Raw genomic sequence first — 23,292 nt, 5'->3', positions numbered from 1 at the left:
AGAAAAAGAAAACAAAGCAATGTAATAAATTATTGTGTGGATGCGTTGAGTGAATAAAGAGCTGCTGCTGCTGCTGCTGCGTGTGTGAATCACAATGTCGTATTGACGCCACGCGGGTGGGTGGGCATTCATGCTGTTGTAAGTAAGTTGGGTGGTAAACACACTCACACGACTCATTTTGTATGGTGACATAAAAAAACTTACTTTGGGGATAATCCTTGTTCATATGGTCCATGTGCGTGTTTATGCTACCCAACATGTGGTCCTGTCCATACACACACGCACCACGCAGGAATTCTGCAACACCCATTTTCCATGTCCGGTGTGAGCCGAGAATCCGAGAAGCGCTTTCCAACACCACCACCATTTTCATTTTGCTTTTTGTATTCTTTTCTTTCTTGCCATGTCAGCTCCTCCTCCTCCTTCAAAGGATAAAACACCTGCAGACTTCGCTTCCGATTCACGTTATACGCTCAACAAAGAAACCAACAAATGGTCCTATGTCGGTGACGATGGCGTTTGTTATGAATACGATGAGTCTTTGGCTGCTTGGTTTCCAATGGTACCCATTCCCTCTCTCTCTCTCTTTCTTTCACATCGTGCCATTGACTCATATTCTCTTTCAAGTACGACGAAGACCTGATCAAGCAACAACAATCCGCTTATGCCATCGAAGGTGTCGACGAATCGGTATGGGATCCTCTTTATTCTAGATTCTATGCAACCCAAACTCACGCGTGTGTGCATAGGAGCCTGCTGTACAGCCGCGACAAAAGAAAAAGCGTGTTTATACCTATGAAGAAGTAAGCAACAAGGACGCATCATGTCTTTTCTCTCTTGTTTTGACTCATACGAATTCTAGGAGAATGAAGGCAATAGCAACAACAATGCCAAGAAGCAAAAGCGTGATACAGCAAAACGACCCAATACATCCGTTTACGTTACTGGTGTACCACCCGATGCCACGATTGAAGAGATCAAGGAAGTCTTTACGAAATGTGGTGTCATTATGGAGGATCTTGAGAGTGGTATGTGTGTGTGTATAGAAGAACGATCATTCCTTTTCATCCTAATGGGATTGTATAGGCCAACCCAAGATTAAGATTTATCAAGATGCAGAAGGTCGACCCAAAGGAGATGCATTGGTCACGTATTTCAAAGAAGAGTCTGTGCCTTTGGCGATCAATCTATTGGATGATGCAGAATTCAGACTGGGTGAACCCTCGACCCGTATTCGAGTACAACAGGCCGTATTTACTGAGAAACAACTTCCTGCGGATAAGAAAAAGAGTCAAGCCAACAAAAACAAGACCAAGAAACGATTACATCAATTGCAGAGGTAAATGGATGGTGGGGGGTAGGATGGATCGTAGGGACTGACTGATCTGATCATTTGGTTGCCATAGGAAATTGGATTGGGTTGATGAGGAAACGGGTAAAAAGGCGGAGAAATTCAACAAGATTGTCATTTTAAAGAACATGTACACCCAGCAGGAATTAGACGTAAGTTGAGACAACATGCGTGCATGCGCGTCACTTTTGTACAAATGGAGTATAGTGTACGAATCATTCATTTTGTTATATAGGAAGATCCAACTTTATTGCTGGAATTAAAAGAAGATGTCCGAGAAGAATGCGAAAAGCTGGGTGAAGTGACCAATGTGATTCTTTACGATGTAAGTAGTGATGATGATGGTGGGGGTAGGATAAGGAGCCAATTTCGGATGCTGACCACCGATCTCTTTTACACTCATAGAAATCCCCTGGTGGCGTCATATCCGTGCGGTTCATGGAGCAAAAATCAGCAGAAGCATGCGTGCTGGTAAGGTTTGATTTGGCAATTGGATGGTGGTGGTGGTGTTGTGTGGTCACCCCCCATTTCTCTCCCCCAAATTGAACTCAGTGATATGTATATTATCTTTAGCTTATGAACAATCGTTACTTTGCGGGCCGACAAATCAGTGCCGAGATTTACGATGGTAAAACAAGATATGAAAAGAGCGGTGCACGGACGACCGAAGAAGATGATGAGAATGAAAAAGCAAGATTGGAACGATACGCAAAATGGCTTGAACAAGGTGGTGGTGGATCCGATGATGATGATGGTGGTGACAACAACGAGTCCTGATTGTGGCACAAATGAATGGACACAGACAAACGCATGGGGGATACGGAGGTTACGCAGAAGGAGAAATGGCCAACTTGCAAGGTCGAGTTATTTAGTACACCACCACCATGTCCTATTCTCTCTTTCTCTCCCTTGTGTTGCTTTCATATTTCATTTTAGTTTTCTCTCGTTTTCTTTTCCCTTTCACTCACTCTCACTTTTTTTTACCTCACTTTTTACACCACCGATCATCCATCCCATCCCATCCTATCATGCCACATCAATTTCAGCCCAAGGACGCAAGAATAAAGAGCGACATTGATTTCGACGATGATGAGCTGACCTTGTATTCCCAGTCATCTCGTAAGACACGTACTCAAGAATTGGCTGATTTCCTTCTCTCCACGGGTCCAGAGGAGTTTCATAAAAACAACAGCGTCCCATCTAGTGCAAGTAGCAGTGGAAGTAGTACGACAAGTGGCAGCATTGCTACCTTATCATTTTTGAAAAGAGCACGCAACAAGAGCAAAGGAACATTAGCATCCATGACACAACAACATGCAAAGCAGCAGCAGCACAATAACAAATCACATCATGGATCGTCATCATCATCAGCATCAGCAGCAGCACCCGTAGCAACGTCGTCACCCGTAGCAACGTCGTCACCCGTAGCAACAACAACTCCTCCAAAGACACATATTGAGATAGCTCCTCCCCCACCGGAACCTATACTTCCGAGACGTGAATCAAGCTTATACAGTGGTTCCATGCGCTATCGCAGTATGAGTAGTAGTCATAATGGATGGGGGACTCAACGTACCAACCCTGCAAGTCCCAAAAATCACGAGCGACACGTGGCAGATGTATTTGAAAGTAGACAAATTGATCAAGCTTTACAACAGAGGATCGTCACCGCTACTGCGAACGGCCATCTTCCCACAACCACAACCACCACAACCCCGTCATCATCATCATCCACTACAACAACAACAACAACCAAAAGAGTACGTCATGCCCATATTCAAACGGATCAATCCTCTTTGAAATCCTTGCATCGTCCTCCATCCTCTTCCTATCGACCAGCCCTTGATGGCATGGATTCTACCACAACGACGATGCCTACTACGGTGGAGGAATTGCAACGCCAAATTGCCTTGGAGAAACAACGCCAAAAACGACTAGAAGCTGCCATGAATACCACGTGTGACCAATTTGAAGTATTGAGTGGTATCGCCTATGTCAAATTACGGATGATATGGGAAGAAAAGATGCATTGGGAAAGCGCTTACTTTGCCCTAAAGGAACAATGCGGTGAAGTTTAGGTTATATTCGTTCATTCATTCATACATAATTGGTTACACTGGACTCCCTCCCTCCCTCCCCACTTTTAATTTTGATGTAAATATATAATTCGTCGTCGTCGTCCCTTTTTTCTTTCTGAGCCAACAAGAAGGTATCTTTTAATATCATTATGTATAATAAGTCTGTAAACAACGCAAACAAAATAGGGTGAAAGTGAATAAAGTATGTGTATATAAGAGTATAAGAGGTGGTATATATATGGGTTGGGGTGGGTGGAAAAAGAGGAACCAAAGGCATCATGGTATATACATTACACCAACTCGTCATTCATCCATGGGCGTCGTCGTTGATGTGTATTACTGCCCAAACTGCCAAGCAACATTTCAGCACAGACAAAGAGGACATGCCAAATGCGTATAAGGTATACAAAGAAACTCGACACGGTACGCAATCCTTTTTTGTTGTTATCAACGAAATCCTCAGCAAGTTCAAATGCCAATAAGAGATCATGTGCAAGTCGTTCGGAAGCGTGAAGGATCGGCCATTGTAATAATCGCTCTGTCAAATCATCTTTTTGTTGTTGTACAATGTCTCGTTGTTGTTGTTGTTGTGATGGCGATGTCATGAGCGTCCCATAATAGGGTGGGGTAGTGGTAGTAGTAGTATCACTGGATTGTGGAATATCATTCATCTTGTCTCTTTGGCCATGTTCCTTTTCTTCCATATTGTTGGTGGTGGTGGTGGTGGGGGTAGTGGTGGTCTCTTGTTGTTCTTGAGCAGGTAATCGTAGCGTTTCTTTACCCTTTTCATTGGAATCCAATTCATACAAAGCGGAAGGTGGAGGAGAAGGTGATCCATGACGATAAAAGTCCACTGCATCCAAGGAGATCCCACTCACATCCTATGTATATACAATATCAATGACATGATCATCATCATCATCACTACGGTCTCCTTTTTGCTTACTTTATCTGGGGCCATCCATAAATTTTCATCCATAACAGGGGCAGGAGCACTCATGACCATCACATCATTCTCTTCGAGGGGTGGTGGCGATGCATCTTGTTCTTGTTGCTGTTGTTGTTGTTCCATCATTGTTGTTGCTGGCATCATCATGATAGGTGGCAAATCATCTTCCTCTTCCTCTTCTTCTTCTTCTTCCCAATCGAACTCCATTTGATCCATCATGGCCGTCGTATCCTGGGGAACAAGTTGAGGTGTAAACATGAAATCATCACCGGATAAATAAACCATGGATTGTGCATTAGGAATCCCCAAAAGGATCTGCTGCGATTTGCTGTACATGCTATGTAAATGCCAACTCTCCAAAAAGGTCCTACGATGGTTGCTAGGGCCCGCAAACTTTTGCATGGTTGCATAAAAGATCCGTGTCGCTGTCTCATACTTGTCATCCATCATGGCCATCATGCCACCACCACCATCCTCATCATCCTCATCATCATTCATTGCCGGCTCTTCTTGTGATGATGATAATAACATGGAGGGTGGAATAGGAGGTGGAGGTGGTGGCGGCTGGTTGAGGAAGAAATATTCATCATCTTCTGTTAACGGTGGTGGAGGTGGTGGCACTGGGTCCTCTTGTTCCATGGGGCCAGGATGGTGGGAATCTTGCTCCAATGACCATTTGGGTATACAATCAGTGGGTGACTCTGGAGAGATGGCTGTTGTTGTCGTATTGGGTTGAACATGAAGCATGTTGATTCACAATCGTTCGCTCTTTTTTTTTGGGTTGTATAGATACCCGCACGCACGCACCAACACACACACACTATGCGTTTTGCCCGCCACGAAAAAAAAGTAGGTTTAAGGGGAGAAAGAGAAAAGGAAAAAGTAAACAGAAGCGCTTTTACCAACAACAACGAGTGTTGTATGTGTATGTGCAGGAGGAGGAGGAAAGGGGTGGATGAATGAGCAGCAGCAGCAGCAGCAGCAGCCCACCATCAACAACGGGCGTTTTTTTCTTTTTGGCGCCCTTAGAGAGTCTCATGTGAAACCTTGGAATGTTTGTTCAAACATGGTAACTGTTGTTGTTGTTATGGGGGTATGTATAAACATAGGATTCAGATACATCAGATATGCATTAAAATAAAGTCAACTTTTTTTTTTCTCTCTCCAATATCCATGTTGCATAAAAATCATCCTTGTACTTTTTGCCTTTTGGGCCAAAGCTCTTTATGTTACACAAATTTTGGAATATACCGCTAAACCGAATATACCGCACGCTTAGCTACCACGGTAAGTGGTGTAAGAGTAAGGGCTGATCAAAAGAGGGATATGATAATGTTGCTCGGGGTGTTCAATCTCGAACACAATCTAGATAGATAGAATTCCTATGAGTCTTTTCTTCTCCTTCCTTCTTTCCATAATGATGTGTGTGTGTGTGAGAGAGCTATATTTCTTTACCTGGACATAAGGATAGAAGCACTTTTCGCCCTTGCGAGCAAAGAACTCCTTGGTCTCAAAAGTGACACGATAGACACCCTTCTCAACCTTGTAGTCGCTAGGCAAAAGGTTGGGGCAACGACCATCATCGTTGGTCTCACTACATAGATGTCAATGTGAGCCTTTACTCGAAATCCACATAGATAGATGGATATACGTACGCAGTGGAAAGAACAGAGAAAGCACCAGCAGCACCTTCCTTTTCGATCTTTACACGGACATGTTCTCCAGGCTTGCCAACAGAGGCAACAAGGACGTGGCAGGTGATAGGGCTCTTGGACATGGGCTATAGTGAGAGTGTGTGTGTATGTGTGAGTGATTTAATATAGGATGTGTAAATAAAGGATATACACAAGAGGGCTTACAGTAAGATGTTGTTTGACGGCTGCAAGACGAGAAGAAGCAGACATAGTGTCTGAGATACCCATCCCCCCACAACCTTTTTTATATCGGATGGATCGGTTGTGACTTTGCAAGCTGAGATAACTTTGGTGTTAATGCGTATGCTCCGCAACCATCGTGCTCTCTTTTGTTATGGGTGGTACGCAAAGCACTGAACAAGGCCAATATGGGTTTCACGTATTAAAGGTAAGTTGTTCACGTGCATCCACCCTCGTTTTAAATACTTACTTGCAAGTAAAAACAAGGTGAAAGAAAACTCTCCTGCATTCAAGGCCGGCATTGAGCAGTTCTTTGACTATATTATCGGCATCAACGACATCAAAGTGGTACGTGTATGTGTGTGTTGTCGACCATGGGCATCCAATGCCAACACGTTGTCAAATTCGTCTTGAAAGGACAATGGCGATAGTGAGACCTTGCTTCGTATTTTAAATGACTCGGAGAACAAGCCCGTGCAACTGGAGGTCTATTCAAGCAAAGAGCAAGCTGTTAGAGGTTCGTATATGGAATGTCTCTCTATCTTTTACGCATGATGATTCACCATGGATACGTGTATATAGAGGTGACTCTGATCCCTAGCAGTGATTGGCACAAGGATAATCCTGGCGAAAAAAGCTTGATAGGTACACACACACACACACGAAAAAAAAAAGAATGTCATGGTTCTTAATGTTGGATTTAGGATGCTCAATACGGTTTTGTTCCTATGAGAGGGCGGGTGAACATGTATGGCATGTTCTTAGTGTTGCACCCAATTCACCAGCAGAGATGGCAGGCATTATTCCCGAAAGCGATTATATCATTGGCAGTCCACATGCAGTCCTTGCCAGTGAAGATGGCTTTTATGATTTGGTGGAAGAGCATATTGGCAAGCCATTACAACTTTATCTATACAACTCTGAATGGGATAGTTGCCGTGAGGTAAGTCTAGGAAATCATAAACGGGAGAGTCTTCTTATGCTGAGGGACATGTTTTTTAGGTGATTATTGTTCCAAACCACGATTGGGGAGGTCATGGATCCTTGGGTTGTGATGTTGGATATGGTTTATTACATCGGATACCGCGCAAATCAGCCAGCACGAGGCCCTCTGAAGATGTCTCTGCCCAATACAGCAATGCCATCTTTAATGCTCCTGCCGATGAACCTCAAGGCCCTGAACAAGAACCATCGTCATCCAATGCTGAACATGTCGTCGAACAACAACAACAACCACCACCATCATCACTACCGCCACAAGATGAAGCAACAGCGTCATCATCACAAGAGGAACCTTCATCATCCAATGCTGAACAACAACAACAACAACAACAACCCCAGGAAGAATCCTCATCATCGTCAGCCAAAGATGAACAACAACCACCATCATCCTCACCCAAAGAAGCTAAACCATCCTCACCCAAAAAAGACGACTGATGCGCAATAAAGAGGGACACTATGTACAATCTTAATACGCGTGAAGCTTGAATAATACAATATGGAGGGTTGGGATGAATCATTGCCTCAGTAAAAGTAAACGTGTATAAGATAAGGGAGTATATAGATACCTGAAGGTATGCCATATTAACAAGGGATGCAATTATGGCGGGTGGATAGTAAGACAATTTATTGAACTAGCAGTGTGAAATAGCTGCGGCGACTTCAGTGGGGTGTATTCCTACCTTAATTATCTGCAGGAGGATTGAACGACTACTACTTCAGGAACACCGCCAATGAATAAACCAGGCACCACGACCTTATGCATCAATTCCACCATGATCATCTTTTTATTGATGTTATCCAATGGATGCAAAAAGTAAAGCAAGTTGTAAGATAAAAGACGCGTTGCTAGGATCCATTGCCCGGGTAACGAGGTTGGCATCGCACCAAGATAAAAATCCAATAAAAGACATGTCGTTTGTGCAACCCAAATGAAGCTATTCTCCTTCCCTTCCACCACCATCATCTTTTTCATTCCATTCCTTTTGCAATGCCCACTTCTCTACGTGATGGACGACGGCTGACGGGCTATGTTACTGGAGCACACGATCAACAGAGTGTTGCACCTGCACAGATCCACCGCCATTCTCTATACGACGACGGCATGGACGATTACCACAATCACCCTATTGACGATGACTATGACGATGATATGGACGACGACGACGAAGAAGAGTCTGTAGGCTCTGTTTTGAGTATACCCGATCCCAACATTGATTTCGACCTTGTCTATGCACTACACACGTTTGCAGCCACTGTGGAAGGACAAGCCTCTGTGGTGAAAGGGGACGCATTAACCCTGTTGGATGACAGCAACTCTTATTGGTGGCTCGTCAAAGTGCTCAAAACATCTGAAGTTGGCTATATTCCTGCCGAGAATATCGAGGTAAATCGGGCATCCTAGGACATGTGTGGGATGGATGGTGTATTGATGTTGTTGGATTTGGATGTACATAGACGCCTTATGAACGATTGGCACGTCTTAATTCACATCGCAATATCGAATTGACACAACGTGATATCCAAGATGCATTCCCTGCTCCCCCTTCCACCAAACCCAAGAGCAACAAAAAAGTCAAGCTGGCCAAAGGTGTCAAATTCCAGGCACAAGTTATTTTCGGATCCAGTGACGATGAAGATTTTGAAGAGGAATTCGAAGAATGGCAGGAAACGATTCGCACCGATAGTGATACGGATGATCTCGATGATACCACCGATTCGGATGATGATGATGATTACTATGATGATGTACGGTTGTATGGATCAACAGGTGGCTATGATTATGGTCAATCATCGGTGGATAATTATGCACGATCCCATCACCACCAACAAGTATCACAACAACAACAACAATATGCACAACCTACTACTAGCAACCACCATCATCAACAACAACAACCCTATCCTCCTGCACAACCACAACAACAGCAACAACAACAACAACAACGGGGTGGTAACATGCCATTTAGAGACACTTTGGATCTTGAAGCCACTGAGACAATCAAATTCTCATTGACACCTGAAGTTGCACGTGATACCCATGAATCTGGAAATCAATACCGAGAAATGAGCTATGGCGATCCACAAAGTAAAGCCAGCAAACTGGAGAGTATCCTTGCAGGAGATGGATCATCACCACCTTCATCATCGTCATCATCAGCAGTACCCCCTGTGAATGAACAACGTCGTGGCTCCAAGGATAAAAAGGAAAAGGGTGGATTGCGTAAATTGTTTTCGCGCAATAAGGATGGCAAGGACAAAAAGCAGCGAAAGGGCAGCATGGATAAGCAAACAACACCGATCATTACTGTGGGTGGTGAAATCATTTCATCTGAGACAGCATCGCTTTCTTCACAATCAACAGGTTACTCTGATCGTGATCGTGCTAGCAGTATCGATTCTTCTTCCCATATGCATATGCATCATCATCATCAACATCAACATTATTCACATCAGCAACAGCAACAACCTCGTGATCCTCATCCACATCAACAACAGCAACCCGAACCTGCCACCGCCGGCGTACAACAACAACAACAACAACCTGCTATGCTCAAGATTTATGCCGGCAATGTACGCTTTGGTGCCGAATTCAAGATTGCCAATACTTATCCAAATACAACAGCTGCTGATTTGATCCAACATGCATTGCATACATTTGATATCCAAAATCATCAACCCAGTGCCAATGCAGATGCTCATCTCGATTACTTTTTGGTTGTACGTGGTGTGGATGGAGGTAAGTAAGGGAGGGGGGAATGTATAAAGAAAAAGAGGCGAGGCTCATTTCTTTTTTTATTTAGATGAGTATACATTGGTGCCCAATGATCGACCTCTTACCATTTATTCCTCGTTAACGGCTCATTTGAATACACCTATGCCATCTTTGAAAAAGGCACGTCGTATTTCTGCCTTGATGGGTGCCAGTGATAGTACACATATTGGTGGTCCCAAGGAAGGAGCTGAAGAGATTCAAGAAGAGGTGCGCTTCTACCTGTATACCAAGGCCAAGCGGCCTGAAGATGGCCACATGTCTATCAAGGTGTCGTTGTTTGCATCCGAGATTGGTGGCAATACCAGCATTCTAAAGTTTGATCAGACGCGTGTGGATAAATTGGTGACCGTACCCATCCATGCCTCTGTGAGTGATGTGACAGCCCTTGTTCTTGACAAGTTTCATATCTTGAACGGCATTGTGGATGGTCCTGATGCTGAAGAAAAAGCACAGTCGTTGCGTCTACGAGGTGCTGAAGACCAAGCGATTCGATACCAACTCTCTGTCAGCAAACAAGGACAAGGTAAGTATATCCACCCCCTCACACCTTTTTATAACATGACATGTCTATTTAACACACAAGGTATTAGAAATGATGCTTGCACCCACCGTGGATATCAGCAGCGCATTTGGTGATAATTTACCACCCGTTGTCCACCGTCGCAACAGTAGCAATCCCGATAGAGCCTCTATTGCATCCTTGTCTTCTGTTATAACTCCTTCTCCTCAACCCGATGAAACGTTTTTCATTCTTCGACGATCCGATCGCCACAATAAGGACTCTTCTTCTCAACAAGTTCCAGGTAAATGATATATAAAAAGAGTTTACACCTCTTGCTCATGGCTATTTTTATTTATAGTACGACCTCCCCGCCCTACCAGACAAGACACACCCATGCCTAGAGGAACACCTTCACCTGCCAATGGCCCTATGCCTGATGTTCCATCTTCTGGAAATAATGTTCATCCACTTGCTATTTCTACTACAACAGACCAGGAACAACAACAACAACAAGGCCAAGTGATGTATGATGAACCTGAGTCAGCTGTGGATGTGCTTATGAAACTCGATCAAGCGCTTGATAATTTAGCCCATACACGCAACAGCAACGAACCTTTAACGGAAGCCATTGTGGCAAGCAGTATCAACAATAGCCGAGACATGTTGCAACAAACAACCATGCATGATGATGTTGTTGATGATGAGACCGATGATAAAAAGGAGCAACAACAGCACCACCAACGGGCATGGGATATGGATAGTGATATTGATGCGCCACCACAGCCATCCATCACTGAGCATGAGCACCACAAGCCTATGGAGGAGGAGAACCAACAACCACCATCCATGGATGGTAAATCAAGTCGTCGTACACCTGTTGACTCTATGCTATTCTGTGAAGAATTTGGCATGAATGAACTCATGGTGCTGATTCGTGGTGCTGTACGCTATGCAGAGGAGCAAGAACAATCAACAAAGACACATAAACATCCACCTATTCGTAGCGAAATCAGTGAGGTGTTCAAGGACAGCCAACAACGACTCGAACAATTGGAAAAGGTATATACACATATAGAGGTTGCTTTTTTTCTTGCCGCTCACAATCCTATAGGAACTGGATCGTCTCATGGCGGATGCTGTTAGAGTTTATCCTTAAATTATATACAATAATACCCATCCATTATTATTACTACTAGAAAGCAGCAGCATCATTGATTTGGATTATTGAATGTCACACACTCTGATGATGTTGATGTGGATCTATTACACTTTATGCTTTGTTTCCTCTTCCGGTTGAAAAAAAAGTTCATCTCTTTTGGAAAATGAGCTCGTCGAGCGATTACTATTTACAACCACACAAAGTGCAACGGTTTCCCCTGTCCCATAGATGACCAAAGATCATAAAGAAGTGAAGGCAATGGGTTTGATGCAAACGTTGCTGTATGTATTTAACCTGCTTTGGATGAATCACACAAAAGTGGAGTAACCATGCTCAAAGCGATCCTCGTGACAATGCTGGGTCGGAAAAAAGAAATTATGGTTACATACTTATATATAAGCTAGTCGCATGATGATGATGGATGCTTTGGGTTACGTCGACGGCATGATAATGGCAACTGGATTGCCGTCATTGAATGGGTCGTTAGATTTGTATTATGTACAGCAGCAAGTTTACATAAGAATAATGTATCAAAAAAAGATCAAAAGTGCTACGTACAACAACAACAAGCTTATATGGGTGGTGTGTGTACACCATTTCACATTTGGGAAAAAATGCGGGATCAATGTAGACATCTGAATAAATGAGATCCGATAGACAATGGATGGGATCATTGTATATATGTATATGTACATAAATGTATCCTTACATAGGAGGAGGAGAAGAAGGAGGAGGGAGGGAAATCTGTCAGTAGAATGGCATACACAGGGGGGGGGTTCATTATCCAAGAAGTGAATGGTATGATGATGGATGATGCTACTAGATAAGGATGCATTCCAGAATGTCGATTCTCTCTCAATGGATGAATCAAAACACACACACACACTCACACATAGACGACTCCTATATTCATTCAATAGACATGGATTGCTCATTATGTAAATGAAAGTCATATTACATCAAATGAATGTGGAACAAATTACTCTCTTCCTCGCATTCATTCATTCCCACTTTCCCGCCGACCCAGCAGCAGCGCGCACATAAAACTCTCCGCTATTGCAGCAGCATCATCAGCAACGGCAAAGCAGGTAAGCGCGTTCTCGAAAAGGAAGGCGCTTTCTGTTCATTTCCCTCTCTCTCTTTCTTCTCTCACCACCCCACCACTCACTCTTGCTCTTTTTCCTCTTTTGCTACTATCTATATTTATGCTTATTTGAACGAACCAGGTAAATAACAAGGATAGCTCTTTATTTATACATGAGGCAGCATACTCATTCGTAAGCGTTTCTTTTTAAACTACTACTACTACTACTACTATTCCTAGTTCTCTCCCTCTCACACACTCGCGACTCTACACATTCCAGTCTCTTATCAACATTGTCGAACGCATGACTAACAACAATACCCGACCTCGGCGTACAAGTGTACCAAAGTCCAAAAGAAAGAAACAACGATCGATAGGTGGTGGTGGAAGAAGAGTATCACGTACACCCGATACCCATAGTATTGCGTCTTCTTCGTCGTCCACATGGTCGTCTGACAAAGCAGCAGCAGCAAAGCAACGCAATGCCGTCAAGAATGAGCTGAATGATATTATCGACAATGACCAGGACGGCTTTTGGACAAGACCCAGCAATGCAGAGGAACGCCAACGCATTCGAGAATTCTGGTTACAGCTACGTGAAGACGAGCGTCGTTCTCTCATCAAAATCGAGAAGGAGGCAGTACTCAAGAAAATGAAGGAGCAACAACGACATTCCTGCAACTGTTCAGTGTGTGGCAAGAAACGGTACGTTCATCATCCCCTCTATCTCCCTCCAAAAACCCCTGCCCCTTCTTCCTCACATAACGCACACACATCTTTGTGTTCCTCTTCTCCCACACACCCACCCCACCCCCACCCCACCCTCACCCTCCTCCTCCTTTCCATCATCACATCTCTCTCTCTCTCTCTCTCTTTTTCTTTATGTGAAACACCCAAGTCGTGTTACACGTATGCTTGTGTGTGTACAATTGTTGATTTCCATGGACACAACAGGTTCTTATTGAAATCCCTGTATAGCACCGCTATTGAAGATGAACTCGAGGTCCTTTACGATGCTTATTATGAGGAATTGGAACAATATACCAACAACAATCAAAACAGTTCTGGCATCAATCCTTTGACTGGTACACCCGTATCTGATATGGATGATGATGATGATGACGATGACGACGACGATGAGGAGGAAGATCCCGATTATGAATCAGATTATGATGATGACGACGACGACGACGATATCGAGAATGATCCATCTGACGACGACGAGGATGACGACGAAGATGAATATAGCTCAGATCACCTTGCTTTTGGCAACAGTCTCACGGTCAAAGGTACATAACAACAACCTTTTTATAATGCCCGATAACCCGCACACACACACACACATTCTCACAAAAGAGTGATCACTTAGGTGGGATTCTTACCGTGGCTGATGACTTGTTGCAAAACAATGGCAAGAAATTTCTCGACATGATGGAACGACTTGCAGAAAGGAGGATCAAAAAAGAAGACCCTTTGGATTACAGACAAGAAGATGACGAAGAGGATGAAGAAGATGATGAATACTTGGATGATGATGACTATGAAGATGAAGAAGAGGTATGTTGTGTGTGTGTGTGTGTGTGTGTGTACATCACTTGGAGTTGGTATCTGACTTGCAAATACCCACCCCCTTAGGACGCACGGACAGAGTTGCAACGCATTGAAGAAGGCCGTCGCACATTCCAAATATTTGCTGCTCGCATGTTTGAACAACGTGTCCTTGCTGCGTATCGTGAAAAGGTGGCTCAAGAACGACAGCAACGCTTGATTCAAGAATTGGAAGAGGAAGATCGCCTTCGACAAGAAAAGGAATTGAAAAAGCAAAAGGAAAAGGAACGAAAAAAGGATAAGAAAATGTAAGTCATCGTTTATTTCTTGATGCAAACGACTGCATAGGGCTTATCTTTTTCATATATCTCTTAGGCAACTCAAGAAGCAAAAGGAAGAGGAACGGCGGGCCAAGGAGGCTGCAAAGAAAGCTGAAGAGGAACGATTACGTGCTGAAAAGCAAAAGAAGCTTGAGGAAGAACGACAACGACGTGAACAAGAACGACGACAAAAGGAAGAGGCTCGATTACGTCGTGAAGAAGAAAAGCGTCGTCGTTTGCAAGAAGAGCGTGAACGTGCAGCTGAAAAGGAACGTAAACGACAGGAACGTGAGATGAAGAGAAAACAAGAACGCAAGGAACAAGAGGATCGTGATCGTCAAGAACAACAATTCAAGCAAGAAAAGGAACGACGTGAACGAGAGCTCAAAGAAGAAATGGAGAGACGCGATCGAGCCTTGCAGGAACGAAAGCTCAAGTGGGAAAAAGAAGAACAACGTCGCAAGAGTCAACAAACCTTGATTGATGCCTTGATGGGTCCTTCTTCTTCTTCATCCTTATCATCTTCTTTATCGTCCTCCTCCTCGTCTATCACCACAGCCTCTGATACCGGTAAACTGCTGTTCCAGATTGGGTGTATTTAGGAAAAAAAAAGAGAGAGAGAGGGAAAAAGGGAAAAAGGAGTGATCATGCTCACCGATCTACTACAACAGCTTCTTCACCAAAAACAAAGACCAATCGATCCATCGCTCCTATTGGCCCGCCCTCTTCTAATCAACTTCATCGTCCTCCTCCAACTGTTGTTTGCAATGATCCTTCCAATGACCAACGTCCTGCAACCGAGAACTCTTTCTTTTCCAATTTCTTGTTTGGTCCATCCAAAGGTACATTTTCTTTTATCATGTGAGTGGCATACGTTATTTTAACACACATGTCTTGTCTATAGATAAGAATCAAGACAAGACAACCCAAGAAAGATCAGACATTCAAACTTCAAATGATACCCCCAAAGCGAATTGGACCAATGGTATGAGAATCATCCTTGTGTGTGTTGCATGTTTACTCATGTTGAATGGGGATTAGGTTGGACCGCTTCGACCTTTTTATCCGAGGACTTTCATGGAAGGCTCTTTGGCAATGTACTGGTAAGTTGATGATGCTTGATGATGAGGATGATGATGATGGCTATGAAGATTCATGGATCTATCTATTATTTTAGCCTGACCGAAATACGGTGTTACTGGAAAAGGCCAAGGCAGCCTACAACAAGTTGGATGAAATTTCTCGCACAGCTACATTCCTTGGACCTGTACCTCCATTTTATACCTTGGCTCAAATCCATCGTATGATGATTGACCTTTATTGCGATTGTTCTGCTACGATCCAAGATTTATATCAAGCCATGGTAATGAATCCATCAAGTCCTTTCCGTTGTACCAGTGATTTACAACACGGTGTCCTTGTTCATTACCAAGAGCCGGGACGATTTGGTTTTCCCAATCCACTCTCCCCACTCTCCCCATCAACACCAGCAGTACCAGGCTCCTATTCACCTTTTCAACCCCCCGCCATGGGCAATCCATTACCTCTTTTCAAAGGCATGACATGATTAAAAACACACCTATTAGCGCTTCCTTCTTTTTACACACAATACATAAATCAGTCATTCACATTAAAGAATCTATGGGAGGCGTAAAAAAAGTGATCTGCGTAAACAATCATGCAGGGAGGGGGGGATGTATAAATAGCCATACGGAAGATAACAACATGTAGTAAGTAGTTACACTTGAAGAGGGGGATGATGATGCCAATCATAATGGTCTACGGGATCACGGGCCGAATGCGTCGGAACTCTTAAAGGGGACCTGGTCGAGTTACGCAAAAAGTAGGTGTTGTTGCTCTTGAACCCTGTTATCAAAACCAAAGCCACCAGTCAACGTTGCTTCCCTCTCCTTTTATTTCTCTTTTACATCAATGATAACGGCTATTATCCGAGGTGCAGCACGGTCTACTATTGCCAGGTCAGCCCATGTCCGCCTAAGAACACCATTGCGCCATTACAGCAAAGCGGCCACCGAGCCCAAGCAGCAGGAAGCTAGCGACATTTCTCCGTTGGGCAAGATTGCCGAGGGATTGAACGCGATCCGATCGACTATTATACCATCTTCTAGTGCGGCCACCGAACCACATGCACCGTTTACGGGTGAAGCAGCGACATGGAACCAAGCGATACGTGAAGCACAAAGCCTTGTAGAAGAGGAACAACAACACCTAGCAACCAAAGTACGATCATCATCCTCCAATACACCTTTGATTGATCCAGCCAAACTGGTGGGACGTGACCTATGGGACTTGAAAGGCAATATTGCAAAGCTACTTGGAAGTGGTCATCCTTTTCTCAACACGGTTGCCAAGCACTATTTCAATGCGGATGGTAAACACGTTCGTCCATTGTTGGTGTTATTGATCGCCCAAGCAACGAGCATTGCTCCTAAAAAGCCAACCTTATCTTCTTCCTCAACAACTCAGCAGCAGCAACAACAACAACAGCCGATCGATTATCAATCCATCGACACGCCCATTTCCCATGGTCTAAAGAATATTACTACGAGTGATGTATTTGATCACGCCACTCATTACACGCCTTCTGTCACGCATCAAGGATGCACGATCCTTCCTACGCAGCGACGTTTAGCAGAGATTACAGAGATGATTCATACGGCTTCGCTTTTGCATGATGATGTGATTGATGCCTCCGAGACCCGTCGCAACTTGCCTTCTGCCAATGCCAGTTTTGGTAACAAGATGGCTGTGCTCGGTGGTGATTTCCTTCTTGCTCGCGCTTCCATTGCCTTGGCTCGCTTACGTAACGCTGAATGCACTGAATTGATGTCCACTTGCATTGCCAATTTGGTTGAAGGCGAATTCATGCAGCTTAAAAACACACGGGGTGAGAATGGCGTTCGCACCAAATCCACGTTTGATTACTATATTGAAAAGACTTACATGAAGACTGGCAGTTTGATTGCACAAAGTTGTAAATCATCCGCTGTATTGGGTGGATCTACCAAGGAAGTCGCCGATATCGCCTTTGAATTTGGTCGTAATTTGGGTATTGCTTTCCAGGTAAAAACACTTCAGCATATGGAAGACAACATAGATACTCACTCACTCTTGTTGTGTATAGCTCGTGGATGACATGCTTGACTTTACAGTGACAGCCGCTGATCTTGGTAAGCCTGCTGGTGCCGATCTTAAGCTTGGTTTGGCCACTGCCCCTGTACTCTTTGCATGCGAAGAGTTCCCTGAATTGGAGCCATTGATCAAACGCAAGTTTGCAGAGGAAGGCGATGTTGATAAGGTATGTATAAAAAGATAAAGAGGCGATTCATGTGGACTCACACACATATGCACATTAGGCACGACTTCTTGTATACCAAAGTGATGGATTGAAAAAGACACTTTCCTTGGCTGAGGAACATTGCAGCACAGCCATTTCCTTGATTTCGCAATTGCCACCTTCAGACGCACGTTCTGCATTGATTCAATTGACTGAAAAGCTCCTCACTAGACGCCATTAACTAACACACACACACACACACACGCACCATTTTGCATAGAACAACAACAACACCATCATACCGCAACATCCTCCACGCCCGCTCTCTATATATACAAACCCACATTTACATCACGCACATAGCTCCCCATCACATCCTGTTCACATAGAAAAAGGAAACAAAAAAAGATCGAATAATACATCCATTCCCATCTCCATCATTTCGAAATATAATTTATATCGCATAATTGACTCTAATGGGACCATCAAGGGTATCCTAGGATTGTTGGCGCAGTTTGACATGGTGGTTGAAAATGGGCGGGCTTTGTTATTGACAACTAGCTGCTTGGCTCTTTTCCCCTTGTGTGTCTCTTTAACTACTCGACCATGTCCTTGCGTTTCGCCAATCGATGGATCAGCCGATCCACACGTTTATTCTCGACAACCGCTACTTCACGATTGGAAAATGTCGATCCTTCCAAAGCTGAGGTGGCTGCCAAATGTAGGGCATCGCGATCGCTTTCTTTTCTTCGCCACCAAATGTGAAATGCTGACGTTGAGTTTTTGGGTAGTGGCTGAACGCACCATGAAACGCTTCTGGAAGCATGCTTGGGTCAAGGAGGAAGCTGGCAAGTTTGATTGTGTGTGGAACAATGAATATCCCCTTCTCCTTACATTTTAGCTGAATAGATGGTTGCACTGTGATGCTCGATAAACGCAATTTACGTACACCTAATGGCCGTCATATCGTCAAGTTTACATCTGCACAACGACCCTTGGCTTATTTGACAGCTGCTGAATGGGAAGCACAGACCGAATCGCTTAAATCACATTCTTTGCCTTTGGTAAGTTGTTGTTGTTGGGTATAGAAGTAGTCGTCGTCGTAGTGGATGATTAACTCTTATAAAGACATCGATCATTGCACGTGCCTTTGATGCATTGGACCCTACCCGAGCTGAAGATCCTCGTGTGCGTGATCAAGTGATTGACAAGCTGATGACCTATTTTGACACCGATGCCACATGCTACCATGAAGATTATCCCGAGGTGCTCACTCAGCTGCAGGAACAGCATTGGAAGCCATTGATTGCATGGGCCAGTGAAAACTATGGTGTCCAAATCAATACCACAACCGGCATTTTCGCTGTTGGTCAACCTGCCGAGACACGTGAAAAGTTGCGAGCTGTTGTTGATCAAATGTGTCCTTTGGAATTGGCTGCTTTTGAAAGAGCTGTCATGAGCTCCAAGAGCTTTTTGATTGGTTTGGCCCTTGTCAAGAACGCATTGACCGTTGAACAAGCTGCTCAAGCGGCTCATGTTGAAATGAATGCTCAAATTGATCGATGGGGAGAAGTCGAAGACAGTATGTATTTATTGGAAGGGTGATATACAAATGAAAAAACTCAACAATGATATGTAGGTCATGATGTGGAACGTGAATACATTCGACAAACCTTGGGATCGGTGGCAGCCGTTGTCATGGATAAGCATTAGATTTTTTCTTTTCACTTGCATAAAAGACCAATGACATCCGACATGGAAATGACCCCAATGACTTTTTGAGATTGCTCATCCTGCTTGATCCATACACGATGCGTATCTTGCGTAATCATAATATCAATCACTTCCTTCAACGTAGTCTCCGGCGTAGCCACAGGCAAGGCAATTGTATCCATATGATACTATAAAAGGAGCAATGAGTTATCAATGTGGATGGGTGAAGAGAATACGCACCTTGACATATTCTATACATGGAAGTGTAAGCTTGTCAAACGTATCGAGATTCGCACCTGGCAAGTCTTCGAGGCATAAATCACCCACAAGGTTTCCATTCCTAGACCCATCATCCATGAGCCAACGACGTCCTCCTCCTTCTGATCTTGCTTACTGCTACTTACTCATCGACAATGGGGACGCCACTGAGTCGCTTTTCAGCAATCAATCTGTAGCCTGAAAGTGCTGTTTGTGAAGCTGAAACGCTAACCAGGGGTGGCTTTTTGTCAAAGCCAAGGGATCCCACTGTGGCATTGATATCGACTAATCCTTCGGTGCTCTCTGGATGCTTACGAATGTGTTGCATAATGTCGGTTTGTGAAAGAAGCCACGTGCCTTCGTTGTTGGCTTTTGCATAATCCACAACGAGAGAACGATGAATGCCTGAAGCAAACGCGCGTAAAGTCTAAAAAGAGCCCATGTTAGAATCACCCTTCCTCTTTTCTTATACAATGACAATAAACCCAAGACTTGCCTCGAGCAAAGTATCTTGACTATCCGTTTTATGCATGCGATAGCTCTCACGGTCTGAGTCTAGGCCAAGCACGTATTCCACTGGATCATTCAACTTGGATGCGGTATTGTCCACGGTGGTGTCCGAGCGACCCATCAAATACAAAAGGATATCAAACAAATTCACAATGCTGACGACTTGTGTGCTATTGTGAGAAAAAACAGGCAAGGACGTGATCTTGTTATTCTGGAGCAGGTTTAAAGCCGTTTGAATAGAGACAATGGGGCTAACAGCAATCAAGGATGGCTTGCTATGAGCAAGCGTCAAATCATCCGCTTTCAACTGGGTAATATTCGGCATGAGGGGGGATATACAAAAAAAAATGTGGGAGGGAGGAAACAAAAAGAAAGAAAGAAAAAGAACAAGGGTTGTTGGGTGATGGGTAAGTGTCGTCTGTTTATGTATACAAAGCACTGCTCACACCCACACGCAACACGCATGCATCGCCCGTTTCGGACCGGCTTCTCCGCTTATACGGGTACACTGTACTACTCGAAAAGACACGGATTATCATGCCACAATTGACACTTTTAATGTTTCCTTAACCGAGCCAGAAAAAAACCACTAGTTTGACTAATTAAAGGATCAAATCTTAAACAATGTTGTTCCATCGCCTGTTGAATGTCCTCCTCAATGCCTTCCACCTTTTTGATATTGGCCAATTTGATACCAGCATTGTCCGCGTCTTCCAATACAGCGTCCGGATGATGTTTCAAAAACCACGCAACATTGGCTTCATTTTGTTGGACTGTGAGAGAGCAAGTACTGTACACCATAATCCCATTCTGCTTGAGCATCTTCCATCCTTGTTTCATCAAATTTCGCTATAAGCCAAGGTGAGTTATCGATGTCCCTTACAGGCCATATCCCTCCCAAATGTACGTACCTGTAGCTCGCATACGGTCGATAATCGATCTGGATTCATAAAGTTGCGTTCAAATGCATCCCATCCCCATTTCTCGTACTACAATATGTGAGTGTGAGTGAATGTGAGTGCCATGAACACCCCCTATCATGCTTACCTTGAGGATATGGCTGATGGATCCATCATGGGTGCATTCTGCATCCACCAATACTTTATCATACAAGGCTGTGGATGTTTGTGGATCGAAGCGTAGCATCTTGGGAGCCCAATAGGGCCTGCGGTGATTGGCATGAAGCGTATGTTTCTGTTGTCGTTCCTTGGGTGCGAGGGGTGGTGGGATTGCAAATGTTGTACCATCCGCTTCAAAGAGACGAACGTGTGAGCCGACCTTGTACTTTTTCAACAATGAGCGACAAGTAGCCAAACGATGAGCGGCACAATCGACACCTGTAGCACTACCGGAAGCCTCGATCCGATTGGCAATCATGCATAACTTGGCACCCGGCGCACAACACATGTCAAGGACTTGATCATTGGCTTGCAAGTCAAGCGCTTCTACGGCCATGGCTGAACTAAGATCAATCCCAAATAGACTTCGATTCTTGTATCTTAAAAAAAGTATGTGTGTGAGTGAGCATGAAATAACACAACCTCTTGACATGAATAGAATACACGTACGCTGCAATATCGACCAGTCGATGCTTGGCATGCAAGAATCCAAAGATACCATCCTTCACTTGCCATACATCATCCGTGCCAAGTTGTTCTTTCAAGTCGTCCAAGGAAGGTAAAGCAATGGCATTCGTATTGAGACGTACATAGCGGGGAAGATCGCTGACAGTGTATATGCGTGGATCGATCGCATTGTCGTCAAGGAATTGTTGAAAGGATGCAGGAAGGCGATCGAGATCGAATTGCTTTGTAATGGCTGCTGCTGCTGCTACCGTGGAATCATCGTCATTTGCTACAAACGGGTCCTGCTCGTCGTGCATACGGGGAAGAAAAGGTAACTAGGATTTCCTTGTTGCCAGGTTTCTAATCCCCCCCCACCACCACCCACCACCACCTCACACACCCAGCCCACCATGGCTTATTTGTATGACCCTTTTCGATCTATGGCATTCAATAAAATACGCTCTTATTGAGCACAATAAGTGATGGTTCATATTTCATAATGCTTACAACAGCTTTTATATTCACTTTTTCATATGATGATCTACATTTCGATCCCTTCATCAAAGACGTGCATCGTTCAAAGAATCCAGTACATGGTTTTTGTGGCCTAAATGGATCGCTACCATAGTAAGATTCTATCAAAAAGTCGACTCTCCTTTGACAACCACTTGCATTGGGTTCACAAAATCTGTGACAGTGTTTTCCTTGGATACCCAACCTAGTTTTTCCATGGCTTGGTATTCCTCCTCTCCCACTTCATCCATCCCATAGACCGCGTAGCAGCATCATAAACCACGATGGCTATCATAGCAACAGTGCCATGTTGTCCAAATAGCAAGGTAGCTTCTCATTTTCTTTTTCAATTATTGCAAGTGGTAGCTATATCCAAGGCATGAAACCAAAAAGCATATGAGGAGACGCTCCCGGTGATTAATTTGGATGTAGTTTCGTATTCCCCCCTCTTCGTGAATAAGGAAGAACCGCTTTACTGACACGAGTCAATCAGCAAGATCGGCGGTAGCAGGGTTGAATAAAAAGAAAAACAACAAAACTGGACCGCTGATGGATTTTTATAGCCGTAAATTTGGCGGAGATGATGATGATGAGGGCGGCTTGTCCAGTAAAGTTGAGACCTAAACTCTATATCACATGCATGTATGCATTTGGATGCCATTCCCCCTTCTTGATGCCCATTGACCAACTTTACTTGTCAGCAAGGTATCCTAAAACGATCCTTCTCATTGCTTCTTTTTCATGTCTCATTATATGCTTTTGCTACCATCCTATCTTTATACTCTACATTCTCCG

General features: G+C 44.0%; 11 protein-coding genes across 11 annotated transcripts; 7 read left to right on the top strand and 4 right to left on the bottom strand.

The window, feature by feature from the left end:
- Positions 1-403: 403 nt before the first annotated feature.
- On the top strand, positions 404-2,128 carry O0I10_010711 (uncharacterized protein; the record flags this gene model as incomplete). The annotated part of the gene is made up of 9 exons (XM_058490689.1): positions 404-562; positions 628-690; positions 750-803; positions 863-1,028; positions 1,087-1,339; positions 1,407-1,503; positions 1,587-1,676; positions 1,757-1,822; positions 1,925-2,128. The coding sequence occupies 9 exons, from the start codon at positions 404-406 to the stop codon at positions 2,126-2,128; spliced, it is 1,152 nt and encodes a 383-aa protein (XP_058338587.1).
- Positions 2,129-2,379: 251 nt separating this feature from the next.
- On the top strand, positions 2,380-3,429 carry O0I10_010710 (uncharacterized protein; the record flags this gene model as incomplete). Its single annotated transcript, XM_058490688.1, has 1 exon — positions 2,380-3,429. One exon carries the CDS (start codon positions 2,380-2,382, stop codon positions 3,427-3,429), a length of 1,050 nt encoding a protein of 349 aa, XP_058338586.1.
- A 290-nt stretch (positions 3,430-3,719) lies between these two features.
- O0I10_010709 (uncharacterized protein) lies at positions 3,720-5,125 on the bottom strand (the record flags this gene model as incomplete). The annotated part of the gene is made up of 2 exons (XM_058490687.1): positions 3,720-4,310; positions 4,376-5,125. The coding sequence occupies 2 exons, from the start codon at positions 5,123-5,125 to the stop codon at positions 3,720-3,722; spliced, it is 1,341 nt and encodes a 446-aa protein (XP_058338585.1).
- Positions 5,126-5,653: 528 nt separating this feature from the next.
- O0I10_010708 (hydroxyisourate hydrolase) lies at positions 5,654-6,282 on the bottom strand (the record flags this gene model as incomplete). Its single annotated transcript, XM_058490686.1, has 4 exons — positions 5,654-5,743; positions 5,834-5,972; positions 6,034-6,158; positions 6,238-6,282. 4 exons carry the CDS (start codon positions 6,280-6,282, stop codon positions 5,654-5,656), a joined length of 399 nt encoding a protein of 132 aa, XP_058338584.1.
- Positions 6,283-6,406: 124 nt separating this feature from the next.
- O0I10_010707 (uncharacterized protein) lies at positions 6,407-7,689 on the top strand (the record flags this gene model as incomplete). Its single annotated transcript, XM_058490685.1, has 6 exons — positions 6,407-6,460; positions 6,520-6,600; positions 6,670-6,769; positions 6,835-6,897; positions 6,957-7,195; positions 7,255-7,689. The coding sequence occupies 6 exons, from the start codon at positions 6,407-6,409 to the stop codon at positions 7,687-7,689; spliced, it is 972 nt and encodes a 323-aa protein (XP_058338583.1).
- A 553-nt stretch (positions 7,690-8,242) lies between these two features.
- Positions 8,243-11,685, top strand: O0I10_010706 (uncharacterized protein; the record flags this gene model as incomplete). Its single annotated transcript, XM_058490684.1, has 6 exons — positions 8,243-8,638; positions 8,710-9,991; positions 10,056-10,550; positions 10,618-10,830; positions 10,888-11,588; positions 11,641-11,685. 6 exons carry the CDS (start codon positions 8,243-8,245, stop codon positions 11,683-11,685), a joined length of 3,132 nt encoding a protein of 1,043 aa, XP_058338582.1.
- A 1,391-nt stretch (positions 11,686-13,076) lies between these two features.
- O0I10_010705 (uncharacterized protein) lies at positions 13,077-16,207 on the top strand (the record flags this gene model as incomplete). The annotated part of the gene is made up of 9 exons (XM_058490683.1): positions 13,077-13,477; positions 13,751-14,061; positions 14,142-14,329; positions 14,408-14,628; positions 14,696-15,210; positions 15,312-15,482; positions 15,545-15,625; positions 15,682-15,743; positions 15,818-16,207. 9 exons carry the CDS (start codon positions 13,077-13,079, stop codon positions 16,205-16,207), a joined length of 2,340 nt encoding a protein of 779 aa, XP_058338581.1.
- Positions 16,208-16,572: 365 nt separating this feature from the next.
- On the top strand, positions 16,573-18,179 carry O0I10_010704 (uncharacterized protein; the record flags this gene model as incomplete). The annotated part of the gene is made up of 3 exons (XM_058490682.1): positions 16,573-17,724; positions 17,786-17,959; positions 18,018-18,179. The coding sequence occupies 3 exons, from the start codon at positions 16,573-16,575 to the stop codon at positions 18,177-18,179; spliced, it is 1,488 nt and encodes a 495-aa protein (XP_058338580.1).
- A 365-nt stretch (positions 18,180-18,544) lies between these two features.
- O0I10_010703 (uncharacterized protein) lies at positions 18,545-19,651 on the top strand (the record flags this gene model as incomplete). Its single annotated transcript, XM_058490681.1, has 5 exons — positions 18,545-18,659; positions 18,730-18,786; positions 18,848-19,002; positions 19,067-19,520; positions 19,578-19,651. The coding sequence occupies 5 exons, from the start codon at positions 18,545-18,547 to the stop codon at positions 19,649-19,651; spliced, it is 855 nt and encodes a 284-aa protein (XP_058338579.1).
- Positions 19,652-19,662: 11 nt separating this feature from the next.
- Positions 19,663-20,744, bottom strand: O0I10_010702 (uncharacterized protein; the record flags this gene model as incomplete). The annotated part of the gene is made up of 4 exons (XM_058490680.1): positions 19,663-19,839; positions 19,892-19,991; positions 20,056-20,336; positions 20,406-20,744. 4 exons carry the CDS (start codon positions 20,742-20,744, stop codon positions 19,663-19,665), a joined length of 897 nt encoding a protein of 298 aa, XP_058338578.1.
- Positions 20,745-20,974: 230 nt separating this feature from the next.
- On the bottom strand, positions 20,975-22,301 carry O0I10_010701 (uncharacterized protein; the record flags this gene model as incomplete). Its single annotated transcript, XM_058490679.1, has 4 exons — positions 20,975-21,268; positions 21,331-21,408; positions 21,467-21,917; positions 21,988-22,301. 4 exons carry the CDS (start codon positions 22,299-22,301, stop codon positions 20,975-20,977), a joined length of 1,137 nt encoding a protein of 378 aa, XP_058338577.1.
- Positions 22,302-23,292: the final 991 nt, after the last annotated feature.

Source organism: Lichtheimia ornata (assembly GCF_029851405.1).
Source record: "Lichtheimia ornata isolate CBS 291.66 chromosome Unknown scaffold00074, whole genome shotgun sequence".
NCBI classification, from domain to species: domain Eukaryota; kingdom Fungi; phylum Mucoromycota; class Mucoromycetes; order Mucorales; family Lichtheimiaceae; genus Lichtheimia; species Lichtheimia ornata.
Note: the sequence above shows the minus strand (reverse complement) of the source record. Positions and strands in the feature narration are given on the sequence as shown.